This window comes from Rhipicephalus sanguineus, chromosome 2 (assembly GCF_013339695.2).
Source record: "Rhipicephalus sanguineus isolate Rsan-2018 chromosome 2, BIME_Rsan_1.4, whole genome shotgun sequence".
NCBI lineage: Eukaryota > Metazoa > Arthropoda > Arachnida > Ixodida > Ixodidae > Rhipicephalus > Rhipicephalus sanguineus.
Window position 1 is genome coordinate 224,537,330 of NC_051177.1, and position 21,980 is coordinate 224,559,309.

The 21,980-nt window shown below is 46.9% G+C and overlaps 1 protein-coding gene across 5 annotated transcripts in view; it reads left to right on the forward strand.

Annotated features, from left to right (window-relative positions):
• LOC119384126 (serine/threonine-protein kinase tricornered) overlaps positions 1-21,980 on the forward strand; it is a 259,204-nt gene that overhangs the window by 139,232 nt on the left and 97,992 nt on the right. For all 5 annotated transcript variants that reach the window (XM_037652422.2, XM_037652420.2, XM_037652423.2 and 2 more), the window contains exons 3-4: positions 752-958; positions 8,935-9,058. In XM_037652422.2, coding sequence (XP_037508350.1) covers positions 752-958; positions 8,935-9,058 — 331 coding nt within the window. The remainder of the gene's footprint in view (positions 1-751; positions 959-8,934; positions 9,059-21,980) is intronic.

Consider the following 21,980-nt stretch of genomic DNA (forward strand, 5'->3'; position numbering starts at 1 on the left):
AGGCCCTGTAGCCTTCACAGTGCTGAAGAGAACTTCTGAGATGGAGTATAGTAATTTGATTTAATCATGGCTCACCAGCATTTGTTCCTAGATGACTTTTGGAGTGGTGGCTGTGAAGGTTTGTACTATATTGTGATGGAACGACAAAGGTGGACGTGTACTCGGTGGCAACTTATCTTGGCAGTGGGGCTAAGGCTACGGAGGTGGGGCATCCGCACATCTGTGTTACTGGGAAGTAGTCCGGCAGCTTGCAGCCGATTTCAGTTCCAGTTTCGGTTTTGCTTGCTCGCAGCATTCGTCGACAATTCAGGTTGACGGCATCTTACCTCAGCATAGACGTTGCAAATATCTTGCTTGGTGTGCTTTGACAGCCACTTTCTGTCACATTTTGAGTATATCTTTTTCGGAGAACAAAATGGCAAGTTTGCGGCCGCACATGGTCCAGCTGGCATTGTGGACGCCATGTTTACTTCGAAAACAGGCATGCAGAAAATGTGGTGCTGTCCAAGAAACGAAAAAAAAGGAAAAAAATTTAAAGTCTACGGTAATTTCTTTTACACCAACGGCTCCCCGTACTCGTTTCATTTCTGTGATGAAAAAAGCTTTATTCATTCGGGCTAGGTAACTGAAAATTGGAAAATAAAAATAAGCACTATTTCTTGTTTCGGTTGTGTAGCTTCCACAGTGCGGCCGAGAAAAGTTGTTGCTGAGTATTGATAATGAGGAGACCATTACTTTCCTGCAAATGCAGAAGAAAGAGAAGCGGATGCAGCACTCGCTGAAGGAAACAGAGTTCCTGCGGCTCAAGCGTTCACGGCTAGGTGTCGAAGACTTTGAGCCGCTCAAGGTGATCGGTCGGGGCGCCTTCGGTGAGGTCCGGCTGGTCCAGAAGCGTGACACAGGCCATGTCTATGCCATGAAGATACTTCGCAAGGCCGATATGCTCGAAAAGGAACAGGTGAGCCACTTTGACACAATTTGGAAAATATGCCGCTTTATTTTGCTAGCGACCACTGTTACAGTAAGTGCGAGGCTCGCGGGACTTTGTAGCACGATGCCTTGCAGTTTTGTTCAAAATTGCACAGTTTGTATTGCGATTGAGCTTTCGTCTGCTGAACCTGAAAGTAACATGTTGTGTGCTCTTCCCTAAGCTTATTACTAGAGATTCTTAATAACAACTCTTCGTGGGCTGCTGTTTGGTCAGTTTGACTGTGTGTTTTCCTTTGCACAACACAAACAAGCAGTGCTGGGCAGTATCGAAGATACATGTATCTGAGATACTATCTTAGATACTGTATGGGTATCTTGTATCTGTATCGCGATACATCTCGAAAGACGAGTATCTGTATCTGTATTTCCGATACATTCGATAATGTATCGTGTATCTTAAGATAGAAGATACTTCTATCGCAACACAACCGTGTGCGAAACAATAATCGCTGGCCAAGCTCCGCTTCTCAAGCTGGTATACTGGTGCCAATAAGCCACCTGAATAAGTCTAAGGGCAGTGACGTTATTTTATTTGGACGCCAGAGTCATTCAGTGAGGGTAGAAGATCGGAGGACAAGCACGCAGACGTCTACTCCCACCCAGCCCACGTACCTTTTGTTTTCTCGATTTCTTTTCTTTTTAATTGCGCCAATGCTGCGACAGTTGCTCTTAGCCACTGTCCTGCGCCGAGTACTCCACTGTGTGTGGCGCCTATCATGCAAATCTGTTGTTGATACAATGTCGGTTTTGAAGATTCTCTTGCGTCTTGCTCCGTAACGAAATGTGATACGTGCAAGAATGGGGTTGCTTTGGGTCGCGGGGATTTTACATATCAGCGATTTGAAGGATCTCGTGGATGTATGTTTGACTTGCATGCAATGAATTAACTTATATGCAAATAAGGTTCTAACAACTTTAGCACCACTGGTACTGATGCTAGACCTAATAGAACAAGCGTTCACCTAACAGAAAATATCTTGGCGTACCGTATTTTCCACTTCCATCTACATTTACTCAAAGAATTTATGAAATCATAATTTGATTATTAGTACAAGTGCTTTCTTAGCTGTCATTTTGCATCACATACATTGCCTAGGTCACTGCACTGTTCTTGCGGTCTGGTCACTGCAGTATGTTTTTTGTAAAGCGCTCCCAAAATAAGATTTCTGTTTTATTCGTCTGTCTGCTTTATTTCTACTACTGTTTACACATTTACGCGTTGCCAAGACGATTTTGAAAACAAATATATTATTATGTGGGCGTGCCTTGAGTATACAGTACAAAATATTCTGCTTACCGCTTAGGGGCCCTGCAACACTTTTCGAGCATGCTCAAAAAGCACTGCCGATCGGTAGTCGAGGCTCCCGAGAACACGCGAGCCAAATATTATAGCGATGCGCACGGCCTGTAATTTACAATAAATTCTCAAAGTCAGCTGAAAATCGCTCCCTCTTCTCTCGACAAATGATGTATTAGTCCGCAAAATATGACGCGATTGTCGGCAGTTCCACCATTGGCTGATGTTATAATCACGATAACACCCTCATTATTACTTTCGTTGTTAATTTTGAGTTCAATAAGTAGATAATATGTATGTTTATATTATGTTATCGCGTTAAAAACACCGAACAAATATTAATATTAGCACTTCCGGTCTCACCGACAGCTCGTCTGCTCGTAGTTGCGTGGTTCCGTTTTCTTCGCCATGCGCAGTGCCGAAAACGTGAATATTTCTGTGCTTTTGACCATCGCCGGTTGCCGTTGAGAGTGGCAGCCGTTCGAGTGTTGCCTCGTCAGCTGAGAACTGCATCGTCGGCACGTTCTCACGACCGACCGAGGCACGGGCGCAGCGTGTCTCCGATAACAGTGCTGGCGGCGCTTCGGGGTCATCTGCCAGTGCCGTCTTACGAGGCGGTGTATCGGAGTATGGGCCGAAACCGATCTCAGCTGTCATTCGTTCCAAACGAGCGCGCACGTTTGCTTCCATGGTTGGCAGAGCGATGAAAACACTACGGCGTTCGAGGTGCACACCCAACATTACCAAACCGACGCGCAGTTTTCAAGCACGCGCGATACACAGCGCGATCGACTCCGCTCGACGAGAACGACGCAAGCCAACCGGAAGTGGCGGCACAGACCACGTGGTTGCGCCGAGATGCCAGAGAGAAAAAAAATGAAAAAAATGCCGCCGGCGCTGACGTCGCCTCCTCGCACCTCCGCCCTCCCTCCCTACCCTCACGCCGCGCGCAGCTTTCCGCGCGCTCGCTGCGTTGAGTTGAGAGAGAAAGCTGCGGAACGTGATCTCTATAATTTGGTAACACCACTTAGACTTGACGGATTCGAAAAATTTTTGCGGTATATGGCTCGTGAAGAGTCATACGTCAATAATGGAACTATTCCAATATAACAAAGAAAGGTGTTGCAGGGCCCCTTTAAGAAAAGAGTGAAATTGAGTTTGATTTATAATAATGAAAATTATTGGGAGCCACCTTAAAGATGTTAGGAAGGCGATTCGAGACACGTTGTTTTACTGAATGCTCTGTTTTACTCATGAGCGTCCCAACGAGCCATTTCAGGCAATCTTCCATAGGCACTGAATTTTCTATTGTCTCAACAGGTAAGTTGATCCTTCACGCTCATAGATATTAAGGTCGCCGTGTGTATTGTGTTTCTCTACTCATTCAATGTGAATGTTTGATACACAACCACCTCTCTATTTCACTTATATTTGTTTTCCTGTTTTAGACCTTAAATATTTTTTGTATTACTAATCGTCACGTAATGAAAGCTATAAGCGGCAATTGCGCGAACAGCGGCGGTGTCCTGCGACGCTTTGTGCAACTATACAATACGTCTGAGGCATTTCTGTGTTGCACATGTTCTCTCGTTGAAGAAAATTGCTAAAAGATTGCACGTTAGTGAGTATATCAACAAATAATCCATTACGCCAGCAACTAAGAACATGGAAATTGATTGAAGTTTTACGTCATCTACGTATACACCAGGGGTCTCAATCTCAGCTTATAGCCGGCGGGCCGCAGTCGCGAAATTTTGCTCCAAGGGCCGGAACAGTGAAGATGGGGTCGGAGAGAGTTTGAACAAAATGACGTTGCCATTTGAAAGGAAGCCGTTCCCATATCTCATATATAGGTCATTTCTGAAGGGGATTTGGAGTCAGGGTTCGAGAAACATCGATACTGCTGTACGGTCATGTGTGCCGGCCGGGCCGCTAGCGAACTGTCTCAAACCCCGTATACACCATGCGTTAACCCCCCCCCCCCCCTCAAAAAAAAAAAAAAAAAAGTCGCTACCAGCGTTGTTGCTGCTGTGCGCCTGCCCGGATATACGGTATTGTGCAAACTGTCTTTTACGGACAAGGTAAAAGTCCACACCGGTATTTCTGCCATCGTGCAAAGACTTCTTATTGACGTTATTGTGACGATATGGCGAACCCGCTAGATAGTCGGCAAGCTGAGAAGCGACTCTCATCAATTGCAAAAATGGCAAGCAAGAACCGCTGTAATCGGCTTGTATAAAGAGTTGTCATGTGAAGAAGCTAAAACAAGCCCCAATAAGTTGTTTTGGAAGGAAACTAATGTACTTTGAGCAAGAAGGGCAAAACTTTTGAGATACTAACAGTCATTTCATTCAAATGAAACAAAACAGGTCACAGTTAAGAAATTTTCCGGCCGACATTTTTGTGTATAGGTGTTTGCTGCTACATTATATGGATCTATAATAACAAATTTGAAAATGTATCGAAGCATCTTAAGATACAATTGCCAAGTATCGTATCGGATACAATTACTGCGGCAGTATCTTGTATCTGTATATCCGATACTTCTTGCCTGAGTATCTTGTATCGTATCGCGATACAAATTCAAAGTATCTTTGCCCAGCCCTGCAAACAAGTCAGGCACCACAATCTAATACACTCAAACCTCATTATAACAAAGTCGCATCTGATACAGAAATAAGTTCATTATATCCAAAAATTCGTTATAAAGGTATATTTGTAACACTGTATATATGACAAAACGATTCTTCATTTACTTCTTTATAACTGATAATTCGTTATATCGAGGTTTGAGTGTATATCCTAATAGTTGCTATGAAAGAAGGTAGCTTAGGTTGTATCGAACATGGCCTTGTTGAAGGTATCGTGGCTGAGCAAATACTGTAAAAACTCACGTATAGCTCGGACCCGCATGTACTCCGAGGTGTATTTCGTGGACAGCAAACGTGAGAAAAAAAAAGTTTTCACCTGAACATAGCCCAAGAAAAACTGAAACTGAAAACATTTATTTACACACTTATTCGTTGCTGTCTGATGCACTTTCTTCCGAAACTCCCTTGTCAGCACGTCATCTTCAAGGAGAAGCTGAAGTGGTTTGAGAATTCGGTAAAACTGCGTGGTTAACAAGAACCAACACTACTGTCGACGATGTCACAGTTTTTTCCGCGGTTGTTCCAGCAGGAGCTTTAAAACACGTGAAAGAAAAGTTTGTTTTGCTCCGCCCATGCGAGTGCGCCGAAAGTGTGGGCATGGAAAAAACTACGTCATCTTCGGTACCTCTGGCGGAAGGTTCCTGCCGCTCACCGATCCGAACTGCGAGAGTCCTATTTATGTACCCGAGGCAAGTACGAGATGCCGAAAGTTCTGTAGCTGGGTTACAATATCTGCCATAACGACGAACAGCCAAGCACAATGTGATGAAGCGTCTGGTGTGTTCAACTGTGGCCTCCGTGACAAGCTCAGGTCCAGCTGCCACCGCTGGATCTAATGGCGGATGCCACGCTGTAACAGTGCTGCTGCAGATGACGTGATCACTCAGCATCTCGAGAAGTCCTGCGACTGCAGCCGCTGTTTTTTGCCAAACATTGCTAGTTGCGTTCACTTTTGAGAGCTCTCACGTCGGTTTTCGATTTGAGCAGGGGTGAAACGGTGATTACCCACTCCAAAGTCATTTTTTAAAAAAGTGCTTCAGCTTCCCTTTAAGGGCGTTTGAAATCGAGCACTTCTTGAAGGCACGACAAGTAAGCGCCTCAGGAATGCAGGCCCTAGCCTCGGCGATCAATGTGCACAGCATCACTGGCGAGGCCCATTTCAGCCATCCGAGCACGAGTATCGATGGGAGCCCCAGCAGTGCTCCGTTGCTCTGGAACCAAGTCTGTCGATTCTCGCTCAACGTCGGGAAACGCTCCATTTTTTGGCCCTCAGAAACTTCTTCTCTGGCTGCTGCACAGAAAGAGGGCTGTTTCCCCCAACCGCAAATGCTTCGCTCGTTTACGCTAAACTGCCGTCCCGCAGCACAGTTGCCAATAGTTTCGGCAGCTGAGATCACCTTTTTTAAAAGGCAGCCGAATACTGCTTTTGCGGTCCTGACATGGGGTAAAATTGTGGCCGTGGTGAAGTGCGCCAAGTGGTTGCAATGGCGACTGCTGCATGTAGGACTAATGCTACCTAAGGTCCCTAAATTTTTCACTAAAATCTAGGTGCTTGAACGCTACCTCACGCAGAAGCCTGCTGATGATGATGACAGCGCTGCGCACTGGCGGAACTGTGAATTTGGGCTGAAAATTCTTGAGATCCGCATATAGTACGGGGCAGGAATTTTGCATCACAAAATCAAGAAAAAGCCTTGGACTATCCACGGGTTTTTACGGCAAGACTTTCTTAGGTTTAAAGCCCAATTTTCTCACAAGACATACAGTGTTGTAATATGATGATAGCAATCTTACGGACACTGCAAGCACATTTTTGCTGTCACTGTGATGTTGTGTATAAAGTTGAAATCGATACCTTTGCCCTGTGTGTTGTATAATCAACATGCGAGTGAAGGTGCACAAGCACTGCCGAGAACGTGGCTTGAGCACAGATTAAATGTGCCGGCAGTCTCCATCACGCAAAATGTGCACGGAGGGGTGCCAGAGGAGTGGCTGAGTGCCTTGAGCAGGAAATGGCTACTTTGACAACTAGCTGGGCAAGGACACTCGCGTGCGCTGTATCTTTCTATGTGTTGTGTTGTGTTGAAAAAGTCATAGACAGCATGCAGGCCTCTCCACTTGCTGCAGTGTTTTGCTTGAGTTATGCCAGGTCTCATGCTGATAGCTTTATATATATATATATATATATATATATATACCGTAAAATTCTGAGCAAGCACCCCCCCCCGTACAAGCCCCCCCCCCCCCCCCCATCTTCCCCAACTTCACTGGCAATTTCAAATATCCGCGCTGTTCCCGGAAAGTGCCCCCCCTCCACCGCTCCGCGACAACGCGCCCAGGCAACCGTGGCCTGCCACATCCAGTTGACAAAAAAAAGTTTCCGAGGATTTCTCTACAAATATTTTTTTTTTGTGGTCCAGCTGGCTGCCATGAATCCAATCCAATCCAGTCCTGCTTTGCACTGCAGCCCGATTGCTCCGCGCATGCTCAGTGCCATTTGTTGCTTTGTGTTTGCGGTGAGAGGTCAGCTATGCTAATGCAGTCCTACACAGTGGCGAAGAAAATCGAGGTTATTTGATGGCATCGAGAAAATGGAAAGAACATGCACCAGAGGTCTCGATATTTCAAGCTTGACAGGAAGCAGATACGGGAATTTCAAGCTCTATCGGAAGCGGATACGAGGCGTGGGCCGCTGTACCTGAGGAGACAGTGGCATGGTCCTTCAAGGGATGCGGCATTAGTAACGCGCTCGATGGCTCGGAGGACGGCGACCTGCACAGCGGACTGGCCAATGTTGGAGCTGTGGTGCCAGAAGACCGCGGCGGACTTCAAGGGGAATGCTGCGACCTGTTTTTTGCAACTAACTCGGAGGAGTATTTCGATGGTTTTGAAAGCGATTAAAAGCTACAACAAATCCTGGGCCTAAATAAAGTTCACTGTAATAAAGTTTTAATCCATGCGCACTGCGTTTTTTTTTTTTTTCTGGCACGAAACTTTTGCCGCCATCTTGAATTTTGGTGCTGTTTTGAGATAGCCCCCCCCCCCCCCCCCCACACACACACACACACGCACTTAGTCGGCAATGTCAACTGCATTGGGGGGGGGGGGGGATGCGCTTGCTCAGAATTTTACGGTATATATATATGGTGTCTACTTAATGTGGCTCACATTGATCAGCACTTCAATAAGGCAAGGAAATAGGAGCACATTTGAGCATTTACGAAGACAGTGATTGCTGCTCGTCAAGCTTAAGATCACGTAGTGCCTGCAACAGTTATGTTGTGCAGGAATGGTTCTAAACAGAAAATAGTGTGCCCTTCTTGAGAGAGCTGCGTTTTTAAGTACTAGTTGCATGCACACTGGCCATGGTATGCGACTTCGGCAGCCAGTAATGCAATTTCACCGTTGTAAATGCATCAAAATATAAGAAACAAAATAAAGGAGGTGTTATGGAACAGGAGGCATCCCCTGTGCACGAGAGTAAGGCAGCCACCTCCGCCTCTTCTGTACCTCACTAGCAGGGCACTTGAATTTCTTCCAGCTCTACCAACAATGAACTGGTTTCACAATTTCACATAATGCTGCCTGGCCGGCAGCTTACAACTTCTTCTGGGTCTAGCAGAACTTTGCAGTGTATGCAATCGCACGACCTACCCTAACAGGTCTCGGTATATGGTATTTTATTCCTTTAGTGTTCCTCTGAAATTGAGCCACTTTTAACACCGAGAGAAAGTCATCGGGCAGCTAGATCCTCACGATTCGTTTCATAACTTGACACATTCAAGCTCGGCTATAGTAGATATCGAACGATGCAGACATTGTATTTTTAAAACACTCTTTCGTGATGTCCTGCACTCACTGTGGGATAAACAGAAGTTGGACACAACGAAATGGGGCCAGTGGATTATGAAGGGATGGCCGTTGTTCGCATTTTTAATTTAGGTGTGCAAGACCTTTGCAATCCAATGGAATGAAGGAGATCTTTTTGGCACACAGGTGGCTCATGTTCGTGCTGAGCGTGACGTGTTGGTGGAGGCTGACCACCAGTGGGTGGTGAAGATGTACTACAGCTTCCAAGATGCCATCAACCTCTACCTCATCATGGAGTTCCTCCCGGGCGGTGAGACTTGACTTATTAGGCTCCATTCACCCTAGCACCGACTTTGGTTCGCCAGTCTGGGTCACTTTCGGCGCTGCTCAATTAGTAGACGTACAATGTTGGAGTAGCACTCTAATCATTTTATGTGGCACTGGAAGCATACGTGAGACATTTCAACGTGCTGATGTGCAGGTTGCAGTTGCTGCAGTGATGGAACTGCTGCACCGATTGTGCAAAGCTGTAGCTGCTCTTTTTTTTTTTTTAACAATTGCTCCATGTCTACTCCAAAAAGACCACTGGGGAACAAGGGAGCAAAAGCACCTTTTTCCATGAAAGAAAACTCAAGTGAATGTCACCCTGCCATTTTTCATGATGTGGTGTTTTGGCATTTTTAATATTAATTCTTGGCCTTCTGTTAACTTTGTTGATTCTGCAACTAGGCAGTGTAATAGATTCTCTTATCCGGACGTGTGCGGGTTTAAGCTCCACAGTGGCTGAAATGTATTTGTCAAAACTGAACGGCGGCACTGTTACAATATTAGATTTGCAGATGAAAAACGGGGACGGCACTAGAGCAGTGATGCGATAGCTGTGCCAATTGCACCAAACAGCTCCAAAAGACCAACCCTAACCACTCGGAGCTCCTCGTTTATGTGCTAAATTTTCCCACGGAGCGGCAACCAAATTTCTGCATGCTTTCGATTTCCCAGGCACGATGTTGAAAGCAGTGACTGCAAACCACCGCTCGAGTGTTGCACGGGCATGCCCTCGTTTTCGTTGACAATGCGAGTCGTTGCATTCAGAACCAGAGAATTATTTCCATCCATCCACCCCTTTTCAGAATGTAACCACTGCAAAGCTTTTCGTTGAATCGGCACCAAACCGCACATCCACAGCTGCTACCGATGGCGGTTATGTGATTAGCGCACGTTAGGCCTAGCCTGTGGGTTCGCAACTTGACATGCTGCCCCGGGGCCCAGCCAAGGTCAGCACATGTAAAACCAAGTTCGGGTTCGCAGTCTGGAGAACAGCTACCTGCAACTATCCTGCATAAGCCTACCTAAAGTCGCTGTAATGGGAAAAGTAACGCGACCGTCCAGCCCACCGCCATGTATGGTCCAGCGCGGCCGAAGCTGCGGCGGTGCGGTGCTGATTTTATGTGACATAACACGTGTTTTACGAATTGCGTCCACTTTAGAAGCCCCAAATGAAGCATACCGTTGTTCTCTAAATATGAGGGTCCCCAAAAAATAAATATTTGCTAGTAAAAGTTTTTATTAGCTGGTTTAGTTTAGCACGAAACTACTTCACTTTTCTACATAATCACCGTTAAATTCTAAGCACTTTTTGTGCCGCCGCACGAGTTGCTGTAGTCCCTCTGCATAGAAGTTCGCCGCCTGGGAATTCTTTGCTGTTTGAGTTGGTCGGTAAGCATTTTTAGTGCCTACCTTGCACACACTCTGTGATACATGAGCTTTTCAGTTGCAATCGTGCAAAGTGTAGTGCAGCTGACAAGAGCAAATTTATCCGACAGTGTCATGAGTAAAGGGGCACGAGGCGCGTGCCGAAAGGCAGAATGTGGCACTGGTGTGCGGGGCACGGAAAATTCCCTGATGGTGTGCACTAATGCCTTGTCCGCGCACGCCATTGGCCGGGGAAGGGCGCGTGGCACGCGACCCGAGCCGAGAGGCTCGGAAGGGTGGCCGTCAACCTTGGTATCAACCGAGCGAGGCTTCCTGGACCTCGTCGCAGCAGTTCTCGGGGCATCTGCGGCACTTCACCAGCTCGACAAGACGACTGCAACCTACTGACATTCCCCAGAGAGCCACGTCGGCAGTTTGATCCAGTGGCACTGAGGAGAGGCCGAGAGTTAGGCCTAACCGGGCGAGACTGACGTTCTCGATGAAAGACCGAAGTATCGGCGATGAAGACGACCAGCAAGGCGGCTAATCAACGACGACGATTCTAAGACGTCGACAGGAGCTTCGACGACGGGGCAGGGCATCTAACAGTAAGAACGTTCGATTGGGATAGCGACATACTGAGACACCATAGTGGCCAGGAGAGCTGAGCATAGCTTGAATTGTTTATTTTCGTACAGCTCAGTATTTTCTGATGCGTTACTTATTGTTTGCCGTGCCGCCATGGTCTCCCGACTCTCTCCCTCCCTGCAAGTGCTCCCGAGACACGTGACAGACAGACAACTGTCAGCTGTCGATCTAATTGCAATTCCCGGTACAGTTGTTGAACAGTTTCATTGGTCTGGATTCTGGCCATTCCACTTCACTCTTCGTCGTGCACATTTGTGCGGACATTTGTCAAGTCTCGACAGCATTTTATTACCTTTCCTTCACTCATCACTTCATGTCCATAAACTAGGCACAACTCCGCATAAATTTGAGAAGCTGATGATCCTTTTGCAAGCAAAAATCGAATTACAGCTCGCACTTCACAACAGGCGCGAGCAACAATTTTCGCAGACATTGTCATTTGCATTGCCCGACAAGCAGACGACTACTGAGTCAGAACAATGACTTGAGTACCTTCGCGAAGAATTAACAGATGGCGCTGCACAAATAAATCTTCATTCTGACGTGTAAATATTTAAATATTAGCAAACGGCCCTTACTTTTTGAATAGCCCTCATAATTAGGCAAGAAATAGTGGCAGTTTTCACTTCCTACACGGGCACATACGCATACTAATGCAATGAAAGATATGCGCGGCACTTATGTGCTCTGCTGCAGGCATTCATGTTCAAGCACTTGTAACCTGTCCGTGCATCATGCAGTTACAGTAAAACCTCGTTAATTCAAACTCACTGGGACTGTGAAAAATTTTCAAATTAAGCGGGTTTTCGAATTAACGAAGCATACAAAAAGTGGGATGCAAGGAACTTTGAATTACTGAAAGTAATCAGAGGTGGTCATTTGACCTTCTAGTTTGTGGCTCCAAAGGTTGTTTTCCAGCAATAGCTGGTCCCATTCTTGCCGCAAATTCGGGAAAACGGCAGGCCTCGCTGCTATCAGCGCAAAAAAAAAAAAAAGAAAGAAAGAAAAGAAGTCTCATGGTCACCTGAAATGCGTGCCTGCGGAAAACAAGGTGTGCTTCACTGCAGCACAGTGGTGACACGCGGGCAGCATGTCACCTGCTCCTCGTAGCCTCAGCGCGTGATGATGCGACCATTCGCCCATTCTTTCTGGTAAAATAAAGAATATGATAATGGCCAGTGTGACGGAATCTGCAATGTGTTCTGGCTGGAAAACATGGTCATTGAAGTTTTCAATGAGTTTTCGAAGTCAAGAACTCTGCCAGCAGTGCAAGTGCGGAAATTGCCGAAGCAACCGCCAATCGGAGGTTCGCATACATCATGAATTCCGTCAGGTCGTCCTTTATTATCTTTTCTTTTCCCAAAAAGAATGGGTAAATCATGACGCACTGACATTGCGAGAAGCATGCGACATGCTGCCCGCGTGTCACCGCTGTGTTGCAGTGAAGCACGTCTTCTTTTCCACAGGCGCACGTTTTTAGCTGACCACGAGACCGTGTTTTCTTTTTTTTGCGCTAGCAGCAGCGAGGATGAGTTGCTTCAACTGTCACTCATTAATATCGCTACACTGCATTGCCCTGTGGCTCCTAAGGGCCGTCGCTTCCGCGGATTTGCGGCGATATCGGCATCGGGAATTGGCACATGGCGCCCAAAGTTTTCGAATTAACCGGGCTGGCGCTGACCACCGCTTCAAATTATCCACTCAGATTTACATTGCAAAATATGGGACCACAGAAACCCTTCGAATTATGCGGGATTTCGAAATAACCGAGTTCGAATTAACGAGGTTTTACTGTATTCTGACTTAGGTGAGAGCGGGATTAAAACAAATGCGAACAGCGTATGCTGTTCACATTTATTTTGATCCCCTTGGTCACGCTGAGACGTGCAGGCGTACGGAAAAATGTAAAACTATATGCAGCCATACAACAGATGCGAAGTGACCCATCTGAGATTTATTTTATGGCAATTTTGCCACAGGTACGCGCATGCCGATGCTTTTGAAGCCGCATTTCAGTTTTTTCGGAATCTTCTTGAGCAGCTCCGCATTTTTTTTTGTTAAAAAACTTTAAAAACACTGCATCAGGGCAGCTTTTTTGTGAAGCTAATATAGGAGGACTGAAGCCAACAGTGAACAACATACACACCTCTTGGCATCAAGAAATTAGGTTGTCGTTCGCTTTTAGGAGCTTTAAGAACACGCATGCCTTACATATCTCGTTACATACAAAAAAATATGTGGCGAACTTTCATAAACAATCCACAGCTCAGTGCATGTAGTGTTGCAAAAGTTTGAAAACAAGCAACAACAGCATGCACATTAAAAGAAACAACGATCAAAAGTGAGCCAAATGGAAAGTGATTGCAGTGGAAATGTAGCAGTAAGTTTCAATGGCGCCCTGATCGTTATCTGTGTGGCCAAAGGCGTCAATTTTAGGCCAAACATAATAAGAGCTGCCCGGCAATCTTATTGCTGCACCACGCGAAATGCATTGCACTAGTTTAGGCGCAACGTAAACGTTGCCCGAAACAACATTTGCCAATACTCAATGAAATTTTTATCTCACAAAGGCAGGTATCATTGGTGGGAACAAAATTTCTCCTGCCGTAATCTGTGCGGCCGCATGGTCCTTCGCTTGGGATCTTTTTTTTCCCGCTCGGAATAGCAAAGCGCGTTTTGCCCGCTTCTCGCCGGTTGCTGCATTCAAATGCGCAGCACCCGGGCATTCCTCGATCTCTTGATAGGCTTGTTAACAATCAAGCATCAGAATGATACCGTTCATGTACGCTTTTCTCAAGCTATAAAGACAATCGCCCTCCGATGCACTGTGCATCGGCGGCCGGGAGAAACAAGCGAGGCGAGTGAGCAGGGCCATTTATGGTGTGTATTGACGACGTGACCACAAAAAGCAAATTGCGAGTACACGCGCGAGGGGAGCAGAGTGGGGACCACGTGGCGGCAAAGAGAAAACGAATGCAGTACCACGGCTGTTCGATGAAAAACACACGGTGCGGCCTGCTGCGTGGAGCGGATACTGCGTCTCACGTCTAGTGCTCCTGCCTGCCGCCGCAGCGCCACCAGTGGGGGAGCCTCTGGGGATGCCGAAAGCGAGAGCGCCGGAATTATTGCGGCGGATCGCGGCTTGACAGCACAGCTGCTATGCGCTTGTTAGTTTTTAAAGGATTACAATAAACTTGCTATACCGTTAACTATATTGGTAATCGTCCTACCGAATTTGCGCCGGCGATGCTTCAACCTAAGTATAGCAAGGGTTAATTTTATCTTAAGTGGTTGCTCGTGCGAGTTGCGATTTTTTATGTCATGATTTCTCTCTTTTGTTGCCGTTGCACTGTTCACCCTCGATAATGTATGTTTGTGCTACAGTTATTTTATCAACAGGAGAGTCGCTCATTGACAGGTGCGGTTGTATTTGCGGAATGACTGTTGCTCACACCTTAAAAACAAAAGCATTGTGAACATCAAGGGAGTCATAATTGCTTTATTGCACTTGCGTGAAAAAAGGACCACTGTGTTATTGGAATCACAGGCGCAGCACTTTCCTGGCCAGAGGTTTTTCCGCCGTTATGAGACGCTCAACAGACATATTAACATTTCCTGCCCAGTTGGCAAGAAGCGTTCGTAAGAGCTTTCTGATGAAAACTTTTCAGACTTCCGTGGCGTAATCGTCCGCCCTGCAAGTCCACTTTCAGCACTTCCATGGTCATAGAGAACAGCTGGTCAACTTTCAGACATCTCGTGAAAAAATATCCGACAGGAATAATATATGATGTTGACAAGCCTCTTATTACAAAACATAGAAATAGGTTTGCCACTTGGGGTACCGCTGTTGAGTGCTCTTCTTCACCACGGTCAACGAAACCAAAAAGTTTGCTGACTTGTCGGTCGTATATGACCCTCTGCTGTATGGCCGTCTCGTCAACGATCAGGGAGCAGAACGCTTCTTGCTCTACAGTGAGACCCTTGAATTCGATGCACAGCTGCTCCTTTATCGGCGAAGTGATGCCGATTCCACCTGTTAAATGGCCTACATATTTCTGGAGTGTTGAGCAACAAGGGAGCTGAAAGATATTTCTAGACCTTGCATGCTAATAACTTTTTTTTGAAGCATGCCTTCCAAATTACACATTCCCTTAGAATGACGTCACTGTAGTGGGGCTTCTTCGTTGAGAAACTGCAGACTTGGTTTCTAACGAACTCGGCAGTCTTGTCACCTTGCTTAAAACGTACTTGTGGGCTAGTTGGTTGGTCATATTCACGATAAACGGCAACACGAGGGTGGTGTTAGGGAAAAAGGCAAAATTGCACGTGAAATTTTAGAAGCGGCAGAAATTTTGGAAAGGAGGGAAGACTGCATTAGCTGCCCATCGGTTGCTCTATCTTCAAAAGAGCGGAAGTTTTTAGGTATTAACACGTGATGTGGTTTGGTTTTTGGTTTGGTTTTATCGGGTTTTTTATTTTGTAACCTTTCGCTTTTGCTTTGTGATTTGATCGCGGCTTCTGGGTTTTGTTGCTCATGGGATTGTCTATTGAACTTGCTCTGCCAGATGCTACACGCATGCGCAACAAGATGCTATTTAAGCAACTGTGGCGGTCAATAAAGATCAGTTGAAGTAGCCGTTTATCGTGAATTTGTCACCTTGCACAGCACCATTGAGCACCTTCATAAAACAGGCAACGTCCGTGTTATTTTCATAAAACTGCGCGCGCTCCTCAGCCTCACCCACTTTTTCTTGAAGGGCCTGCAGTGCTCCTTTCACAATGGCGATCTTCGCTTGGAAGCAGCACATTTTTTTTTAGATTCTTCTGTCAGTTTAACAAGGTCGAATGTAGTTTGACATGATGCATCTTAAAATGATGCCATTTCCACACAAGTTTCATTCCCTAGTTCAAAGTAGTTGGGCGTCGTGGCTTCAGTGCTGTCACTTGACGAGCCGTTTTGGCTAATGACAAAACGGCTATTTTGAAGCAGCATTGCCCGAGCACTCGGCACGCGACTGCGCATTATCAGCTTCTATTTCGGAGCGTGGCCGCTTCTTCCTTGGAGCAGGCGTGCTCCTCGTGCTCATGTAGCTTAGATGACCGGGGAACACTGTCGGCATAGCCGTTGGCAAAAGTATCCTCAACTTTTCGGTCTTCTTGTAGTCCTGCTCCGTAAGATGCAAGGTGCACACTATGGACCATTCATTAGGCTGCCATACTGTTCCCTTCCCGCCGGGTCCTTCACGGGAAATGCTTCGCAGCAATGCTGCACTGCATTCTGCGTTACTGGGAAACTCGTGGTAGCGTACTTGCAGGTCCTTTGATGCATTCGTGGAACACAACGGCACACAACAGTTACGTGGCATTTTGCCTAACGTATAAAATATCACACATGCGCAAACTGTCTTGAGTGACACTCAGTGCGAGCGATTCATGTGGAGAAAAACAACCACTACCTCGACTTACTTGCTGAACGCGCGCTCCTTCCCGCCCGCGCGTCGCGTGGAGCCCTCCCCTACTACTGGCGCCCTCCTAGCGAAATGCGGCGACAACTGTCAACTCCGCTTCCCCGCTTTCGCCCATTGCCTGCACCACGACGCGGCAGGCCGCACCGTCTGTTTTTCATCGAGCGGCCGTGGCAGTACTTTTCCCGTTCCAGTGACTTTAAGCCTACCAAGCTTGCAAGTCTGCCTGCTGGTGAAAAAGGCAAAAGCCCGCATCGCAAAGCCTTTACATTTGTGAAACACTGCGTTCACTGATGATGGAATTGAGGTTACACGTGCGATATCTGCACTCTACGACGACATAACTATTTTCCAGACAAAAAAAAAAAAAACTGAAAAGCCGAACAGCAGTACCATGCACTTGACGCCCGTTCGGTGCCAAGCGTGTGCCCGGAACTAGCGATGTTGACGAATCTTCTACTCATGTCGATGCCTAAACCTTGGCAGCAGATTCACTGCAGCTACATGTAGCAAAATCGCTATGCGTGCTACTGCAACACAACCTCCGCAGAAGTTGAAGGCCAACTGATGTGACAGAAAAGGGCACGCTCCCCTCGAGCCGTGGGTGGTTTCTGCGGCAGTTGTTGGCACCGGCATCATTTACGGTGGGAGATGTCACGTGCTTATCGCACACAGCTTTTGTGGACCACTTCAGGCAAGTGCGCGCTTTCACAAACCTGGCCGCGTAACAGTTTAACGATAAATTGTAGTGCAAAACATGTCCAAAAACAAAATTCCTTTTGCTGAGTAACTGGTAGCGGTGGTGCACTGTCTGCCGCATGAAAACGAAACTGTGCTGCTAGCTGTCGCGTAGTGACGTGGTTGACGTAATGTGCAGCATTGGGACGACTCTGGATAAGTTGAAATTTCATTGTTTTTACCATGATACTAACGAATTTGATATTGTAGGCTGACTTCACGGCACCAAGACATTATTCTGAAAGCACATTTCGCAAAACGAGTCGATTAGTGTGAAACCGAAACCACTCTCGCGGCATAACAGTCGACCATCAGTGGCAGATGTAGTGACATCGCCATCACAAAATGGTGACGGAACATATTTTAAAGCTGGTCCGCACAGCCTCATTTCATGCTCGACTATGTTAAACTTGTTCCCAGCAAAGTGGAAATGGTGCGCGCTCCTTTCATTATGAAAGCTCATATCAAAGGAAAGTTTGCACGCTGAGGACAGCTACTGTAAAAGCCGGAATATAGGTCGAACCCCCACTTCTAACTTCTGAAAAAAAAAAAAAAGAGTGCATGGAACGGCCAAAGTACCACAAGGCACCCTTACCGTGAAACAAACGCAACTTCAAATGGTGCATAGTGAAAATGCCATTTATTTACACGTGTGTTTACATGCAAGTTCCACATGGCAGAAAGCCAAAAGATGGGCTCAAGTATTATATTCATAAAACGACAGCTTTAATTTGCCCGCACTCCGAGGCCCCGGTAGCAGTCACGACGCGAGCGCAGCTCCCGGTTAAACTGTGCAACCTTCGTCTCCAGCCCTAGAGACGCTGTGGTCTGGCACCGAAACAAAGTTCTCTTCTGACTGCTGCATGTCGTGGTGTGATCCTTCAGCGTCCGCCAGTAGCGGATGCTTCTGCGGTGCACTCGATCTGCCCGCTGATCATAGCCATACGTGCCGCTGTAAAGCAACAAAGGGACAGTATCCGGCGAGATTGGAGCAGCGAGAACACCCGTGCAAAGATAAACTTTCAGTTATTGTTTGTGACTCACGGTTCCCGCTCACGTTCACGTGCGCTAGCCTCCCAACACACCTTTCACACACTTAAGACCAGATTTCTTCGTGCCTTCGCGAACTCGATCACTGTTTTCTTGAACCCTACGGTGAACTGTCGGCCACCGGTCGAGAAAAAAAAAGCACCTCGGAGCCCAAGTAGATTCTTAAGGCAACAACAGAAGCGCAAAATGAGGCCGCCCACGGCACAAGGCTGGTAGTAAACAAACCGACGCCGATGATTGCGATGGAGGTGGTTGACTTCAGTTGCCCATAGTGGCCAGACTTGCAAAGCTTTTCTGCCAATGACCGGTATATAAGACAGGGGTAGACTTTTTAGAGCCGTTTTTTGAAAAAAATATTCGGCCTATATTCCGGTTTATACGTTGCATCCATTTTGCGTGCCCGAAACTTTTGTTATTGAGTGATGCCAACAAAAGAAGGAGCTATTCAGCTGTACATCGACCAGGAAATATTTTATAGGGGGCGAAAATGGAAAAATATCTCGGCTTTGATGACAAGCTTGCAGATGTTCTCAAGCAGCTCCGTGTAGACTGAGCTTGTCAAGGTAACTGCCTTTAAGGGGGGACGCGGCTTTCGTATCACGAAAAACGGCAAAAAAAAAAAAATTGATTTTTTGAAAAGCACATTTTCAGTTTCTGTAGCCCTTTTTATATTCGATTCCAAAATATCTTCACCGAAAAGCGCGTAGAAGTGCTATAAAAAATTGTTGCGCCTACCGAGGTGGCGAAAATTATTGGGGAAATCGCAAAAAAACACTGATTTTCAAAAAATCATAGCTACGCAACGACGCCACCGGGCGCCGATATCTTGTGCTCATCGGAAAGCGCATTTCTCCGTCTTCAAATTCCCCGCCGCAGCTGGCTCCTCCCTTTGAAAACAAGCGCACAAAAAGCAAATGTTCGAATGTTGTTTCGAGCCCTCCGATTGGCCGCGTCTGCCATGTTGCCTTAGCGCGCCTCGCCATTGGTCCGATGCTCGCTCCGGGAGATCGTCGTCTGCAGCTCGTGCGTCTCCAGGTCACGGCTGTTGAAAGTCACGCTACTTCGTGGCGTATTCGCACTTGCTCTGTGTTCACGGCTCGATGATAACTTTAAATAGAACTACGTTTTAGTTTGGAGCTGCTAGCTGAAGCTCGGTGGGATTACTATGGCGCGCCGCACTTGTAGCGAACATCGCAAACGCGCATCTCGGACCGGTTCTCTAGCGTTGACTCGTCGGATCCGTGGTTGGAGGTTCTGCTTATGAGCACTTCGGACGTCGTGACGAAGATGATCGCAGGACGACACTTTGAACTCGCGACCACGCATTACGTACTTTGAAACATCAGGCACCACGGCCGGCGTGTCTACTGCTCGAAGTCGTCACTAGGCCTAACTCCGCTTATGGCGCCGGCACGCGAGATGAACCTCAAACTTTGTGGGCAAGAACAAAGCATTAGTCTTCGTAAGCAACAAAGCGCTTCGCCCGCCGGCTCCTCGGTACAGTGGATGGTCATTTTATGCATCGGCAGCGGACCCCACGGCCAAGCTCGTCGCGCAGCGGGCGCGAGTCGGCGTCCCGAAATGCGAGGCCAAACACGTTGCACGCCTATTTTTCGTCGCCGCACCTGGGCATATTGTGCATCGTCACCGAATGCCGCCACCCAGCACATCGCATGCCGACTTCCCGGACTATGTGGCCGAGCACTTAGAGCTGAAATAAAACACTGGTGATGCAATTTAGGCGTGCTTGGGGCCGTGCTTGGTATCACCGTAAGCACTCATGAATCATCTGAAAAAATAAAAGCCTCGCAGATAACCGTGTCCGTGACCGGGTGAGTGATGAGGCGCATCGCAGGCGAGGTTTACAAATTAGTTTGAGTGAAACAGGGAGATGAATTCATATCTTTCCAATTCGCATCTTGAATAAACTGCTAAGGAATTCCTATTCCACCAATGTCATGGCCATAACTGCCTGTTATTTAGGAGGAAGGGATAGGTTGTCATGATGAGAGCCACTCTTAGTATCCTATAAAAATGATTCAATGATCAATTGCAATCAAGACTGTTAATTATGTTAGTGATAGCATGAATACAAGAAAGCTGGCAAATCACTATAGCACATGGCTTATAAAATATGCAGAAGACTGATACAGGTGACAGCACGCGAACAACTGATAAAGCAAGCAAGTAAAACGTGATGCAGGAACAAAGAAAAGTGGTGGCTATTTGTACTTTTTTTTCTCCCGCACAGCCTCCGATCACAGCCTCCCTCAGGTTTTCCGAGCCCATGTTCCCCGGCACTCCGCTTACAAAACCTGATGCGTCGTCGCCTCTGCAACGGAGGGAAAAAAAAAAGGAGTTCTCCGCCCGCGTCCTTCTCCTTCCGCGCCATCTCAGGTTTTTGCGGGAGGGCGTCCGCTCTTCGCACTGCGTCGTCTGCTAGCTTACAGCTCCGACTGTCGTGACCGATACACTGAAATCTAACAATCCTCGCATTTTGGGATATAAGTTCGTAGTACTGAGGTGTTGTTAAGATGACACGGGAATTAAATAACGATCGTTATTCTGAAGTTTGTAGTAGTGAAATATTTTTACATTGAAATTATAAGCACTCAGCGCAGGATTTCTTAAGTTCATTAATCTGAAATGTTCGTTAATGTGGCATTCGTTGTAATGAGGTCTGACTGTACTGATTCCTATGAGGGAGAGATCAACCAACCATCTTTTATCACACCTTGCTTAATCAACCATGCTGTATCCTCCCTGTCGCCCGAACACGACACACTCTTCAAGTGGGCCGCCCTCGCATGCGCACTGTTGCCGTTTCCGCCTCATTCTTTTGCCATGCTGCTACAAATCGGAACAACCTGCCTCACCAAATCGCCGCCATCACTTGCCCGTGTACGTTTACGAAGAGTGTCACTGTGCACTTTTCACAATGAAAGTGACTAGTGTTAACACACTCATTTGCTCGTGCAATTTTAGTTAGTATTATTTAGGTCTATATATTTGTGCTGACATATGTAACACTTAAGCTCATGTATTTTTCGTGTTCAGTTATCTATTAGGCAAATTATGTACTTATGTATTTTCAACCCTTATGTAATACTCCTATCAAGGGGTCTTTAAAGGGACACTAAAGGCAAATATTAAGTCGACGTTGATTGTTGAAATAGCGGTCCAGAAACCTCGTAGCGCTGCTTTTGTGCCAAGGAAGTGCTTATTTTGAAATAAAATCACGTTTTTAGTAGTCCGCATAGCGTTAGCGCGCTTCAAATCTCCCGCCTGAAAATACGACTCTCATACGTCACTGCTGCCATGCCCAACGTTGCCCGCTTTTACTGCGCGGCCGCCGACACTAGTAGCAGCCGAGCGGAAGTAGCGGGACCCACAGTAGCAACAACGGCGCTGCGGCAAAGACTTGCTCGGATGGGCACATTCAAAGCCGTCACCAAGTTGCGGTTGGTCTCGTAATCCTCAGTACGAAAGTGCAGCGAGCACACACGCAGATGTTTTGACTGTTTAGCACACTGGCGCAATGGCATGACACTAAGCCACTTCGAGCGTAAGGGTTCGTTCCGCGGCACCCAGTGAAAAGACACACCGGTTTCCTTGCTGCAGCACTGGCGTTGTGCACCA